The sequence below is a fragment of the Entelurus aequoreus genome, linkage group LG01 (genome assembly GCF_033978785.1).
Source record: "Entelurus aequoreus isolate RoL-2023_Sb linkage group LG01, RoL_Eaeq_v1.1, whole genome shotgun sequence".
NCBI lineage: Eukaryota > Metazoa > Chordata > Actinopteri > Syngnathiformes > Syngnathidae > Entelurus > Entelurus aequoreus.
This window is the reverse complement of record NC_084731.1, coordinates 45,717,945-45,734,112: the sequence shown is the minus strand read 5'-3', so window position 1 is coordinate 45,734,112 and position 16,168 is coordinate 45,717,945. Positions and strand designations below refer to the sequence as shown.

At 39.2% G+C, this 16,168-nt stretch overlaps 1 protein-coding gene across 1 annotated transcript in view; it reads left to right on the top strand.

Moving 5' to 3' along the window:
* Positions 1 to 16,168, top strand: part of bicd2 (bicaudal D homolog 2 (Drosophila)) — a 39,857-nt gene that overhangs the window by 12,365 nt on the left and 11,324 nt on the right. Inside the window, exons 2-5 of the mRNA XM_062052529.1 lie at positions 3,641 to 3,853; positions 3,992 to 4,144; positions 4,247 to 4,690; positions 9,059 to 10,060. Coding sequence (XP_061908513.1) covers positions 3,641 to 3,853; positions 3,992 to 4,144; positions 4,247 to 4,690; positions 9,059 to 10,060 — 1,812 coding nt within the window. The remainder of the gene's footprint in view (positions 1 to 3,640; positions 3,854 to 3,991; positions 4,145 to 4,246; positions 4,691 to 9,058; positions 10,061 to 16,168) is intronic.

Here is a 16,168-nt window from a genome sequence, read left to right as displayed (position 1 = left end):
ACATAAAGACACTTGTACCTGAGAAGGGAGATATTTTAGTTATACAGATACGAGGACACAACTTTGTTCTGCTTACTTCTGTAATGACTGCAAGGAGGAAGTCGGGTGTCCTCTAGTATAGCTCCCAGCACAACGTGCCCCCTGCTGGAGCCCTCCAGTACTACAATGGCTCTCATTAATGCTCGCATTACAATAAAATTAGCTCCATATAATACAAATTACTGTGCTTTACTGTTGCCACTAACAATAACACATTTTAAGATTGCAAATATAAAATGACATACTAATACAACTCAAGAGCTTACTCTGCTACTTACTATCACTGCATTCTACTAGTGACTAAATGTACATCCTGTCACACAAACATCTCCTTTAATAAGCCCCTTTCATACTTATGGGACAAATGGTCGTCAGTCCTTTTTTTGTTTTTGGGTTATTAAAGATTCTTTTACAAGCCAATCAAAGTTCACACTTTGGATGGGCGATATGGCTTAAAATCTATATTGCGATATATGTTGCAGCCTCCTGCTATCAAGATATGTATCACAGTGTGTCATTAATTTGGGATGTAAATGATTATAGAACGGCCTCTCAATTTAGCTGTTGGCGGATGCAATAGCGTATTGCGTAATTTCCGATTGCATTATTTTCTTAAAACTGTTATTAATCTATTTTCTAATTTACAGGTAGTAATAATATCTCGTTACTTTCAGTTGTAACATGTTTATATCCACACTTCCGTTAAAATGTAATAATCATTTATTCTTTTGTTATTTGGATACTTTACAGTTTACATTAGTTTAGGGCGGTACTACAAATTTGGATATCGATCTAATACCTAGGAATTACAGCGGCAGTATTGGTCTTATCAATGTAGATAATTATACTTCAAATTTTCTATTTTGATACTTTCTATTTTTACGGTCATTGAATTATTACATTTTTGATCACGATTACAATCAGACAAAAACACATGATGGCGGTGTAACAATATCATTTAAATACTTCAATTATTTCCTTTTTCCCTTTTTAGGGATGTAACAAGAAATGGTTATAATGATAACCACAATTAGTATTACTGTTCTCAAAATACAATGTTGGAAAAACCGGGATTGATAATTGCACTTTGATAAACTCCTGGACTGACTGGTGCCAGCTCGCTAGCTTAAATGCTGACATGAAAACAAAAGACATTAACTTCTTTACTTATTAAAAAATGACATATCCCAATCTAAACTTTTATAAACACATTACTGTCTGAGCAACTAAGATATCCAATTGTGAAAATTACACCTACAAGCTGTGCTCTCTTAGAAAATAGTGATCGAGCATTACGAGACAAAGGCTTTTTTATTGTGCGCTCAAAGACCGCTTAGCAGAGCAGGACTCCGCTTAACTGGCAGCTGGGTGCATCAATTTTGTGCTGTTTTTATGTCTTTCATGTACTTTGTTGTATTTGATGTTTCCCCTTTTGAATTCATGTATTTTTACCTTATTTTGTGGACTTTTTATATCTGCTTTGCAACCACAAAATGTCCCCATTGTGGGATGAATAAAGTTAATTCTATCCTATCCACTCAATGCCTGCTAGAAATTAAAATCATATTAATAGATTTTATTTGTCACACACTTTTCATTGAAATTAATCTTAAAGTGCTACAGTGCAAACTAATATTTGAAACAATAAAACGCTTAGCCATTAAAACAAATAAAATACTAAGACTAAAACACTATCAGTGAGGCATAAGAAACAGAAAACATGCAAAATAGTGTCTTTTCTAACACGGTTTTTATCCATCGATCCATCCATTTTCTACCGCTTGTCCCTTCTATTTTAGTTATTAAAATAACTAACTTGGTCAAAAGATATCAGTGTGTTTATGAATACTTTTTGAGCACATTCAACAATACTGCAAAAACAATGATAACCATGATCATTTTGGTCACAATAACTGTGATATGAAATTTTCATATCGTTACATACATATTCCCTTTTATTACATACAATATTTTGAGCAAAATAAATTCAATAGTCCAACTAAACCTCAGCAAAAACTACCTTTGGATATTATGTAAACTGGGGTTTGCCCTTAAAGTCCTCCTGTGTCCAAGTACTTGTTTTCTGAGTTTGTAAACAATAACAAAAACATCAACAAAAAATATTGCCCTAATCACTATAGTATCAACCATATACTGATGCTTTACTGTTTATTGTTACTGTCACCACTGTTTGTATTTGAGAGCTCTAGCTTAGCGGTTAGCTTGACTTGTTGTATCCCCCACAGTGTGTAGTGTAGCATGTTTAGCTATTCCTATCCTCCAGTGGTTATGATACTTGTAAAGAAACTTATTTTACAAAACCCAAAACCAGTGAAGTTGGCACGTTGTGTAAATCGTAAATAAAAACAGAATAGAATGATTTGCAAACCCTTTTCAACTTATATTCAATTGAATAGACTGCAAAGACAAGATATTTAAGGTTCGAACTGAGAAACTTATTTTTGTTTTGCAAACGATCATTAACTTTGAATTTAATGGCAGCAACACATTGCAAAAACTTTTTTTTTTTACCACTGTGTTACATAGCCTTTCCTTTTAACAACACTCAATAAACGTTTGGGATTTTAATTTTTAATTTTTGAAGCTTTTCAGGTGGAATTCTTTCCCATTCTTACTTGATGTACAGCTTAAGTTGTTCAACAGTCCAGAGTCTCTGTTGTGGTATTTTAGGCTTCATATTGTGCCACACGTTTTCAATGGGAGACAAGTCTGGACTACAGGCTTTACTATGAAACCACGCTGTTGTAACACGTAGCTTGGCGTTGTCTAGCTGAAATAAGCAGGGGCGTCCATGATAACGTTGCTTGGATGGTAACATACATTGCTCCAAAACCTGTATGTACCTTTCAGCATTAATGGTGCCTTCACAGATGTGTAAGTTACCCATGCCTTGGGTATAAATACACCCCAATACCATCACAGATGCTGGCTTTTGAACTTTGCGGATGGTTCTTTTCCTCTTTGTTCCGGAGGACACGACGTCCACAGTTTCCAAAAACAATTTGAAATGTGGACTTGTCAGACCACAGAACAATTTTCCACTTTGCATCAGTCCATCTTAGACAAGCTTGGGCCCAGCGAAGCCGGCGGCGTTTCTGGTTGTTGTTGATAAATGGCTTTCATTTTGCACAGTATAGAGTTTTAAGTTGCGCTTACAGATGTGGCGACGAACTGTAGTTACTGACAGTGGTTTTCAAAAGTGTTCCTGAGCCCATGGAGTGATATCCTTTACACGCTGATGTCGCTTTTTGATGCAGTACCGCCTGAGGGATCGAAGGTCTGTAATATCATCGCTTACGTGCTGTGATTACTCCATTGCATTTAGGTCGCCTTCGTTTATTGTCTCTATCAGATTTGCAGGACTCTGCAAGAATTTGTCAACAACAATCACAATATGGCGATAGTACTAAAAGCTCTATCACCGGCCAAATTTATACATAATTATTATATCTTCTATCTTATATATCATTTATTATATCTTCTGTATGGCACAACACTAGTTGATGCTGCAGGAGAGGCCATAAGTTTGCTTTAAGGTTTTTCTGTACTATCCCTGATTATTATGATGTATCTCCTTCAGGCTTTTGGGCAAGTGCACTCCGCCCACAGGAAGGTGGCAGCAGATGGAGAGAGCAGGGAAGAGTCGTTGATCTTGGAGTCGGCCAGCAAGGAGGCTCAGTACCAGCAGAAGATCCTGGAGCAGCACAATGAGCTTCGACAGGCCAAAGCGTCCATCGCCAGCGCGCAGGCTGAGAATGAGCGCCTGTCACACATCGCCCTGGAAACAAGAGAGGTGACATTCTTTAGAACACTCACCGACTTTTCATAATGTGGTCAAAATTCCAAATTGTACCTTATCTGGGGCATAGATCCCAAAAAGAAGGCTCATGTTTTATAACGTATTTCTATTCTTTGTTTCTCGGCTGTGAAGACTTCAGAGCTGGCGGAGCTGCAGCGCAGTCAGCTGCGAGATGACATCAGGGAATATAAGGTGCGGGAGTCGCGGCTGCTGCAGGACTACAGCGAGCTGGAAGAGGAGAACATCTCTCTGCAGAAGCAAGTGTCTGTGCTGAGACAGAACCAGGTGAGCATGGACTGTTGATGTCAAAAATGCACTTTTATTTTGTTTATAAGCACATAACAGTTTTCTTTTAAACTGCCATTCTTCTTCTTTATACCCTTTCAGGTGGAATTTGAAGGCCTCAAGCATGAGATCCGTCGTCTCGAGGAGGACTCGCAGTGCGTACACGGCCAGATGGAGGACGCCGTGCGGCTGAGGGAGATCGCCGAGCGTCAGCTGACTGAGGCCTTGGAGACGATCAAAACGGAGCGTGAGCAGAAGGCCACACTGCGCAAGGAACTCTTGCACTACGTGACCATCGGGGGCTCCGTGTACAACGGCTCTTTCAACGTCTCCTTCGACAACCTCAAACTCCATGATGACGCCTCCGCCATCTCTGAGCTGGACCACGACGAGCTGATCCGCGGCTTCGAGAACGGCCTGATCAACAACGACTCCGCCGCGGGAAACAGAGGAGACGACTTCAAGCCCGCTCCCAGCCTGGTGGACGACCTCCTGAGCGAGCTCAACATTTCGGAGATCCAGAAACTCAAACAGCAGCTTGCGCAGGTAGGAGAGCCTTCAAATATGCTTTGATCCTGCTGTCCTAAGAAATACAAAGGACATAAACAAAGCCTCCTTTTTAATTGCGGAATACACGCAGGGCGGGCTTATCTTGCTAGAGGTGAGTCTGTATTATTTTTCCTTCAAGAAGTTTTTAAAAGTTAAAATGTCAGGAGCTTGAGCGTTTTTTCTCTCAAAAGTGGAATAAACAAGAGGAGATGATTGAATTTTTTACACCTATGGTGCTCGTTAACAGGCCCTGGGACACATACTAATGTTAGAACATCATCAAAAAGCCAGTTTTGCTTAATAGGGGACATAATAAAAATGTTTTGTTTTGTTTTTTAAATCTCAGGGACCTTAAAGTACCAGCAGAATGGAAAAACAAGTTGCCTCTATATTGAAGCTATTATCATAAATAACTGATGTATAACACCTAAAAAACTTACAAAGTTTGCGAGTAAATAGATGTGATCAAAATAGCATCGGTCTCACGGAGATTCCCGACCCATTTTAAGAGCTAATGAGCAAGCCAGTCATGTGATATGTGACGTAGGGGTGGGAACCACAGATCCCTTCCCCACCAACAACAATGCAAATCATGCAGACTTTGTGAGAGTCAACAACAATGACTTTGGAAAAAATTATGATCCAAAAACTAATATTTTTTAGTCTGAATATAAGGAGGATGAGCTACAAGTTTTAGAAGCTGTGTTCTAAATAGATCCAGCTTTAGTGAAACACTAAGCATCATGTAGCAGTATTGCTAAGTGCTTAACAATAAATACAAACTACAAACATAATAAACTGATCGCTTACTGTACAGTGTCTGCTCTCATTGTGATGACGACTGATAGGATGTCCATATCTTCCCGTTTAGATGAAGAATTAATCATAGTCCATGCAAAGGGTTAAAAGGAAAAGTTGCTGCCTGCAGAGACCGTCTTCGGTTGTCGTGTCTTTGTCTCCATCTCCGGGTAGAAATTGAATGTCACAGATGAACAACTTCTGGATTAAGGGCTAAATCCTATTATTATCCAGATGAGAGGCATGATTTATAATCTAGAATATTTTAACAAGCAATGCAGCAGCAGTAGCAGCAGGACATCGGCCATCATAATGCTGCAGCATAAGCTAGTTACCTCTGTTATCATTGCGCCGCTAAAAAATAGTTTGTCTGCGTTAGCGCTTATATAACAATATCGCTAATATTTGGTTAATATTCAGGTCACGATTTGTAAATAGAGTATTGTTGGCAGGGTTTGAAAGGTTATCTAGAGGGCTCTCCGGGTGGAATAGAGAGCTCCCATTGACTCAATTGTTAGCTGACTTTTTTATTTTTTATTTACGACTTAGAATGCATAAAAAAAGACAATGAATTTAGAATGATAGACAGAACAACTCACATGCCTGAGTATGACTGACATGCTGATATGGTCAGATTGCAGAAGTGTTACCACCATGACGTCATCCCAACCCGAATCTACGGAAATTGCCAAAGATGTTCGCAGCAAAATATTCAATATGGCCGTTTGAAATTGTAGCATTTTGTGATGTTTAAACAATATTTTCACATCCTTTGTGAATTTGGAAATACAATTGAATATGGTTTAACAATTTAGCATATAAAGTCAACTTTTTTTTCCATTCTACTGGTACTTTAATCTAATTGGAAAAGTGATGCGTGACCTGAAAGGAGCCACGGTCAAGGGATGATCTTGCAATTTGACACATTTGGAGCACTTTTGTGATGGATAGTGTGCAAATATAGCCAAGTCAAAATATATCATGTTGATAGACTGAATGATGTTATAATGAGTTGCAAACATTTCACTGCAGGGTGTAACAGTAGTTTCCACAGGACTGCAATCTCTTTGTGGCTGTGGCTTTGGGGGAGGGGGTTACATAATGTTGTTGTCTAATTTGCATAACTGGCCACAGCATATATGCATGTTAATTTTATACAGGCTGTGAGCAAAAAACATAAAAAGCAAAACAAAGAAAGTAATTTTAATTGTTTTTCTTTTTATTTGTCAGACTGCTTTTAGATGTGATTGGCACCAGATACCTGCTTTCATGTCAGAGTCTCTAAATCACAGGTGTCAAACTCAAGGCCCGGAGCCAAATCTGGCCCGCCACATTATTCAATGTGGCCCGGGAAAGCCTGTAAATAATATGCGTTAATAAATTGCAAAAATGTTTCTTACTAAATATATTTCTTCTTTCCCTTTCGACATAGAAAATCATGTACTGCATGGAATTGCATATCTTTTAAAATTCAATATTATAAAAATGTAAATATTTTATTATGTATTCCAAAAATATTTTGTTGTTAAAAGAAAGATAAATACTGTACTTAAATAACTGCTGGACTTATGATTTCAAAACAAATTGTAGACTGTAAATTTGACAATAGATTTTATGGTGAGTTTTTTACCGCAAAAACAACTTTAGTTCTGTTTTTTTCCATATACAGCAAGATACTAAAACATTAAAAAACAAACGAAAAAAACATTAAAACAAGATTTTATGGTAAAAAAACCAAAACCGGCAGCTCTGTTGCTTGAATTTTACCGCTAAGAACATTGGTATTGTTTTTCCATTACATTCTATTTATTGAAATTTTATATGCTGTAAAAAAAACCACAGCTTTTACTGTAAAATTCTGGTGACTGAGCTGCCAGTTTTTTTAAAAGTAAAATTTCAATATTTTTTTTGCAGCTTATGTAAAAAAATATATTGTTAAGTTAAAGTTAAAGTACCAATGATTGTCACACACACACTAGGTGTGGTGAAATTTGTCCTCTGCATTTGACCCATCCCCTTGTTCACCCCCTGGGAGGTGAGGGCAGCAGTGAGCAGCAGCGGTGGCCACGCCCGGGAATCATTTCACCCCCAATTCCAACCCTTGATGCTGAGTGCCAAGCAGGGAGGTAATGGGTCCCATTTTTATAGTCTTTGGTATAACTCGACCGGGGTTTGAATTCACGACCTACCGATCTCAGGGCGGACACTCTAACCACAAGGCCACTGAGCAGGTTAATGTGTGTATATATATATATATATATATATATATATATATATATATATATATATATATATATATATATATATATATATATATATATATATATATATATATATATATATATATATATATATATATATTATATGATTCGATTCAATATCGATTCTTGGGGTCACAATTCGATTCAAAATCGATTTCTTTTCAATTCAACACGATTCTCGATTCAAAAACGATTTTTTTCCCGATTCAAAACGATTCTCTATTCATTCAATACATAGGATTTCAGCAGGATCTACCCCAGTCTGCTGACATCTAAGCAGAGTAGTAGATAGCTTTTATAATTGTAAAGGACAATGTTTTATCAACTGATTGCAATAATGTAAATTTGTTTTAACTATTAAATGAACCAAAAATATGACTTATTTTATCTTTGTGAAAATATTGGACATAGTGTGTTGTCAAGCTTATGAGATGCGATGCAAGTGTAAGCCACTGTGACACTATTGTTCATTTTTATTTATTTTTTATAAATGTCTAATGATAATGTCAATGACGGATTTTTAATCATTGCTATGTTGAAATTGTAACTAATATTGATACTGTTGTTGATAATATTCATTTTTGTTTCACTACTTTTGGTTTGTTCTGTGTCGTGTTTGTGTCTCCTATCAATTGCTCTGTTTATTGCAGTTCTGAGTGTTGCTGGGTCGGGTTTGGTTTTGGAATTGGATTGCATTGTTATGGTATTGATGTGTATTGTTTTGTTGGATTGATTAATTTTAAAAAATAAAATAAAATAAAATAAATTTAGATTCTCATTTTTTAAAAATGAGAATCGATTCTGAATCGCGATTCGAATTCGAATCGATTTTTCCCACACCCCTAATATACAGTACATGTATACTCATATATTACTCATTGTTAAAATCGTCCCTCTGAGGGCAACCATAACTGCGACGTGGCCCTCAATGAAAACGAGTTTGACACCCTTGCTCTAAATTGTCTAATAATACCAGAAAAAGTCGCAAGATATGTTGCTAGTTGTTATTTGAAAAACAGAATTTAAGTGAATCTGAATTCTCGCTAAATATAGTGACCAAGTCATTAAGTTGGCAATACTGACCTTTCTTGCTACGTCTTCTTATTCTCGGGCAGACCAGGTGCGTCTGAGGTGTGTTAAGAACAGTGTTACGATGCTGTCTACCGTGCGCTGTTGTAGCGACAAGCTACATTCACAGGCAGTCCCATTATAATGTGTTTGAGCGAGGGGCAACAAGTTGCGCCTAATATATTTGTGGTGAGCCACCACAAATAAATAAATATGTTTTTTTCTGCTATTTGTGTAGGTGGAGAGGGAAAAAATGGCGCTCATCAACACTCTGCAGGAGAACCAGAAGCAGCTGGAACATGCCTATGGCACCGTGTCCGAGCAAAAGGAAACGGTCAACAGACTCACAGAGAACCTCAGCGCCATCAGGAAGCTCCAGGCCAGCAAGGAGCGCCAGTCTGCGCACGACGGCGAGAAGGAGCGAGACAGCCACGAAGACGGAGACTACTACGAGCTGGACATCAATGGGCCTGAGATCCTGAAGTGTAAATACACCGTGGCTGTGTCTGAAGCGGGCGAGCTGAGGCAGGAGCTGAAGACGGTGAGGGCACAGTACGAGAACTGCCAAAGCCAGTATCAGGAGGAACGAGCGCGGCTGGAGAACGACCTCCAGGAGGTGAGGTCCAGGTTGGCGTCCTTGGAGAAGATCAGCCAAACGGATAAACTTGAAGTGGCCCGCCTGGAGAATGAGCTGCGTCTGGTCTCTGCCGCTGCAGGAGAATCACTTGGCAGCCTCAACGTGGCTCAAGACGAGCTCATAGCTTTCAGCGAGGAGCTGGCCAATCTCTACAACCACGTCTGCATGTGCAACAACGAGACCCCCAACCGTGTCATGCTGGACTACTACAAGGAGGGCAAGGCCTTGGTGCGACGAGGGCAAGAAGCCAAGGACCCCCACTCCTCTGTACTCCTCACCAACGGACTTATTTCCGAGACCGAAACCGGGAAGTCCGACTCGGCCCCGGAGCCCCGCCCGGCGCTCCGCCTAGAGCCTCGCCCGGAGCCCATGAACGTCTACAACCTTGTCGCCATCATTGGAGACCAGATCCGCCACCTGCAGCAGGCAGTGGACCGCACCACCGAGCTCTGCCGCCAGAGGATGGCCAATCTGGAACTGAGCACCGTGGCGGATAAGGACAAGGAGGCTTGCATGGCGGAGATCCTCAAGCTGAAGTCCTTGCTCAGCACCAAGAGAGAGCAGATCGCCACGCTCAGAGCTGTGCTCAAAGCCAACAAGCAGGTATGCTTGCACTCACCTGGGCCATTCCATCCAGTAATTTGCCAATAGTGTAACTCAAAATAAACTAGGGCTACAACGATTCATCGATTGAATTGATTGATTTGATTAGCTGCAATAGAGTGAGTGCACACGCTGGGATCTGTTTATTTTTTGAAAATTTTAACAACGCACACATGTTGAAAGTGCAAATTCAATGTTGATGATTTGAATGTATTAGAACAAATATGGAGGTTATGGCAAGCAGAAAAATCACTGTTTATTTCAAATATTTTCCCTAAAATACACAGTGAGGCTATAAAGTGTGTTTTACCAGATTACTTGATTAATCAAACAAACTATTCGATAGATTACTTGATTACTGCACCGCTAAGATAAATGTTTAAAAAATGCCTTTGTTGTAACTCTAAATCTGATAATACACACATTCACGAGTTCTATATGTGTATTGCACATCTCACAAAACGTTGTTTCATATCTGTGCGAAGTTCCCTAAGTAGAAGATGACTCAATTGAGTAGCATGACTGAGTTTTAGGATTGAATTATAAAAACAGTACTATACGTGAACTATACATGCTAATAGCATGTTGACACTAAGCAAAATAAAGTTATTAAGCAAACATTGTATTTTAGAAATAAATAAGTCACATCAAAAATTTAGGTAACAGGACTGTCCTGAGACCCCTTTTTAGTCAAACATGATGTAATATACAAAAAAATAAATGAGTGACTTTATTTTGGACTATTAGAGGATCTGAATGATGCAACTTCCTGTGGACCATGTGACCAGGGGAATATTCTAAATTTTTTAGAGGAGGAACTTTTTGTGCCTCGGACTTATTTCCTGTTACCCCCCCCAAAGAACAACTTTATTAACATTAACAAAGTATTTAAAGTTCATCTATTTGCCTGAAATTTAAACAAAAATAATTATTTAAACTATAAACATTTTTTGACCGACTTAAACCATTTGATACAGAAAAGTACAAAAAAATTAACTCAATAAACGAACAATTAAACTCAAAGTGATCAGCAACATTAACTCAGGAGCACAATGTAATAATATATGATCTACAAAACAAGAATTAATGAAACAATTTGTGCAGATTTTTTTTTTTAACCAAAATGAGGAAATCAAGATTAATGGCTATTAAGAAAATGTTTTGTAGTGCACAGCTTTTCTAAGCGGGGTTTGAAAAATTATACTGATAAAGCATGTTTGCCGGGGAAACAAGTCAGCAGCGCAGAGACGTCACTAACTGATGCACAGAGGAGTGGTCCACCCTGGGTCCCGAATTGGAACAGCTAGCGTGTCCTCCGTGGTCACCTGATAACCTCTCCACGCAGGAGAGGGGGGCAGAGCAAAAAAGAGAGACGGCAGATCAACTGGTCTAAAAATGGTTCTATTTAAAGGCTATAGTATACAAATGAGTTTTAAGATGGGACCTAAATGTTTCTACTGAGGTAGCATCTCTTACTGTTACCGGAAGGGCATTCCAGAGTACTGGAGCCCGATAAGAAAACGCTCTAAAGCCCGCAGACTTTTTTTGGGATCTGGGAATCACTAATAAGCCACAGTTTTTTGAACGCATATTTCTTGCCGGGTCATATGGTACAATACAATCAGTAAGATAGGATGGAGCTAGACCGTGTAGTATTTTATACGTAAGTAGTAAAACCTTAAAGTCACACCTTAAGTGCACAGGAAGCCAGTGCAGGTGAGCCAGTATAGGCGTAATACGATTACAGTTTCTTGTCCTTGTCAAAAGTCTAGCAGCCGCTTTTTGTACTAACTGTAATCTTTTAATGCTAGACATATGGAGACCTAAAAATAATACGTTACAGTAATCGAGGCGAGACGTAACGAATGCATGAATAATGATCTCAGCGTTGGCGGTGGACAAAATGGGACACATTTTAGCGATATTATGTATGAAAGAAGGCTGTTTTAGTAACGCTCTTAATGTGTGACTCAAATAAGAGAGTTGGGTCGAAGATAATACTGAGATTCTTTACAGAGTCGCTTTGTATAATTGTTTGGTTGTCATCTGGTAAGGTGGTATTATTAAATAGGTGCCGGTGTCTAGCAGGACCGATAATCAGCATTTCCGTTTTCTTAGCGTTAAGATGCAAAAATTTGCCTCCAGGTGACTACAATCTGGCGTGTTGGTCAGCTTTAGGCTAGCTTTAAAATATATTAAATGTTAACATTTGTATTTCAAATGTAACCTTCCTCTGGTTACAGTATAATGTCAACACAACCATAGAAAACACTCAAACAATCAATGTAAACAACATTTTAAAACCACATTGAGCACTTAACAGTAGCTGCGTTTCCATTACACCTAGAAATGCGCAAAACCCAAATATTGCAATAAGAAACTGGTAATAGAAACACCCATATTTTGAAAAACCTCTGAAATACAGCTGAAACATTTTTACACTCTCATGCGATGGTTTTTCAGACGTTTCCTTTTTGAAGTCGCAAAAGCATGATGGAAACACTTTTTTCGCAATTACAGGGCACCTAAACACCAGACATGACGGTTCCGTGAATTCCTCATTCACAATTCTCTCCCAAAAATCCCTTATTCGTGGCCGCTGACATACGTAAGGACATTGCCTTTGAGCGATCACCCGATCACAGCTCCAAAACCATGGAATCGCAAAGCGTCCATCTTTCTCAAAGTGGAGTCTTGCGGGACGAGATTTAATGAGAATTACGGTTCAACGCAAAACACCCTAAATGGAAATACATACAAATCGCAAATGTACTTTGTTAAAATTTTACAAATATCACGTTTATTTTGCCAAAAACTGCAATGGAAATGCAACTAATAACCTCTTAAAATTAAGGTAAACAATAAGGAATTCGTAAGAAATGGTAAATAAAGTTTAACAAAATAGTGCAAAGTGTGAAAATGTAAACAGAGAAACCTGAGAGGAAATATTTTCTGGAGTTTTAATGCTAAGAAGTTACGGCTGTGCTCTAAAGGGTGAGCTCGGCTAGGGTGGTTTGGAATTAACAGTCTTGCATCATTTGAAAAATACCAAAACATCTGCCATACTGTCGAGGTGACATTTCCGTTTTTTATAGTCAATTTCTTCGCTCTCTTCAGCACTCCTTTTTTAGTTTCTCTTCTCACTCCATATAAAGAATCAACTGTGGGACAAGCTAATGCAACCAAACTTGATAGTTGACAATGTTACCCGATTGGCTGTTAGCGTGTCAGTCCCACTGACTAGTGATCACTTCCTTCGACGCTTGGTTACCAGAGAGTGGGTGCCTTTGTTCGTGTAACCAACCTTGCTTCGCAACTTCCGGTTTCTTCCGACATAATAGGTAGAAAAAAAAATCAAACATTATATCGCGATATTAGACTTAGACTTAGACTTCCTTTTTATTGTCATTCAAATTTGAACTTTACAGTACAGATAAGAACAAAATTTCGTTGCATTAGCTCATGGTAGTGCAGGATAAAATAGCAATAAGGTGCAAATACAAATAAATGGATTATTGTACAGATAAATATATTGCACTTTTGCATATGCATCCACGTTAATGGATGTATGTTATATTATCTTTATATTCCAGTGAGTTAATCCATTTTATGGGGTAATTGAGGGGATTATTATGATGCGTTAAAGAGTCTTATGGCCTGAGGGAAGAAGCTGTTACAGAATTGATTGATTGAATTGATTGAAACTTTTATTAGTAGATTGCACAGTTCAGTACATATTCTGTACAATTGACCACTAAATGGTAACACCCGAATACGTTTTTCAACTTGTTTAGGTCGGGGTCCACGTGATCAATTCATGGTATCCACGTAATCAATTCAACCTGGAGGTTCTGCTACGGAAGCTGCGGAACCTCTTTCTAGAGTCCAGCAGTGAAAACAGTCCTTGGTGGGCGTGGGAGGAGTCTCTGCAGATGTTCTGAGCCCTGGTCAGGCAGCGGCTTTTTGCGATCTCCTAGATAGGAGGAAGAGGAGTCCTGATGATCTTTTCCGCTGTCCTCACCACTCTCTGCAGAGACTTCCAGTCTGAGGCTCTGCAGGCTCCAGTCCAGACAGAGATGCAGTTGGTCAGTAGGCTCTCTATAGTGCCTCTGTAGAATGTGGTGAGAATGGGGGGAGGGAGCTGTGCTCTTTTCATCCGACGCAGAAAGTGCATGCGCTGCTGAGCTCTTTTTACAAGAGCTGTGGTGTGTAGGGACCTGGACATATTGTCTTACCACCTCCACCGCTGTGCCGTTAATGAAGAGTGGAGTGTGGCTGGACTTGTGCTTCCTGAAGTCGACGATGATCTCCTTGGTCTTGTCGACGTTCAGGACCAGGTTGTTGGTTCTGCACCAGTCAACCAGATGTTTCACCTCCTCCCTGTAGTCCCATGTCGTTGTCACGGAGGAGGCCCACTACTGTTGTGTCGTCCGCATACTTCACAATGTGGTTAGTAGTGGACCTGGCGCAGCAGTCATGGGTCATCAACGTGAACAGCAGCGTACTCAGGATGCAGCCCTGGGGGTAGCCGGTGCTCAGGGAGATGGCACTAAGGCTGCAGCTAACGATTATTTTTCTATCGATTAATCTATAGATTATTTTTTTCGATTAATCGGTTAATCTATAGATTATTTTTTTTTCGATTAATCTATAGATTATTTTTCCTTTTACCGATTATTTTTTTATTCAAAATGAAGATGAAAAAATAAATGTAGGCCCGTTTTTTCAAAAGGCATGGCTTTTATTTACAAAAAAAAAGAAGTATGGCCACTCAGTCAACATTGACAACAACATGACTAAATATTCTGTAACAATGTAAACATTTAAAACTTTTAACATTTAACAAAATTAAAAGTAGCTTATTTGCTTTTTAATGTGCAAATATAAAAGTCAACATCCAGTGCAAATCTTAATATTCTGCAATAGTATAAGCATTTCAAAAGTAAAAGTATTGCTTATTTTGCTTTAAAATGTGCAAAAATAAAGATAAACATCCAATACAAAAAAGTGCAAAACGAAATATTCTGTAACAACAGTGTAAACATTTCAACAAAAGTGAAAGTATTGCTTGTTTGCTAAAATGTGCAAAAATAAAGATAAACATCCAATACAAAAAAGTGCCAATCTAAATATTCTGGAGCACTGTAAACATTAAGTATTGCTTTTAAAATGTGCAAAATAAACATCCAGTCCAACACAGTACACAATAACCAATTATACTCATTCCAGTGAGTGACTAACAGTTGTAATGAAGAAAGGTTAGCATGTCTACATGTTTGGTTCTTTTCTTGTTTACAATATTCCCAGCAGCTGAAAATAGGCGCTCAGAAGGGATCGATGTGGCTGGAACTGAGAGGTAATTAGCCTTCACCTCAAGCCAGGACTGCGAGTGAGCTGAGCTGCAGTTTATATTTCTAGAAGGTCAACGGGCTCATAGTGATGTTACTAGTAGTTGACTGGGAGGTGTTTATTATCATTTGGGGAGAGTCCGCTGCCTGATGCTCACCTGCTAAACACCTATCTGCTCCACGCTGAAGCGCTGACTACATGCGCTCTGAATACACACTGCTGATTGGCTGATAATGCTTCGTGTGTACCAATCAGATGGTTGTGTGGGTGGGACAATGCTGCGTGTGTACCAATCAGATGGTTGTGTGGGTGGGACAATGCTGCGTGCTGAGACAGAGGCAGAGGAGCGAAGCAGCTTGGTAAGACTTTAGCAGCTAAAGTTAGCTTTAGCTTAGAAACTCGTTCGGTACACCCCCGTGCCGAACCGAAAGCCCTGTACCGAAACGGTTCAATACAAAACACGTACCGTTACACCCCTAGCAGATACAAATGACACATTCATGTTTTTATGTAATGATGACAACGTATGCTCGCGCGGACGATTGACGAGTTGATGGTTTTCTTTTCAAATGTTCGTTCATAGCCGTTGTGCTGCTATGATAGGCCATTTCCGCTCGACACAGTGTGCATACAACAACATTATTAGGCCGTTTATTGAAATACTCCCACACTTTTGACCACTTTTGGCATGCTTTTCCCCCCTCGCTCGCACCGCTCACATCGTCTGCTTTGATCGTCTGCTTTGCGGTCCGCCATGAC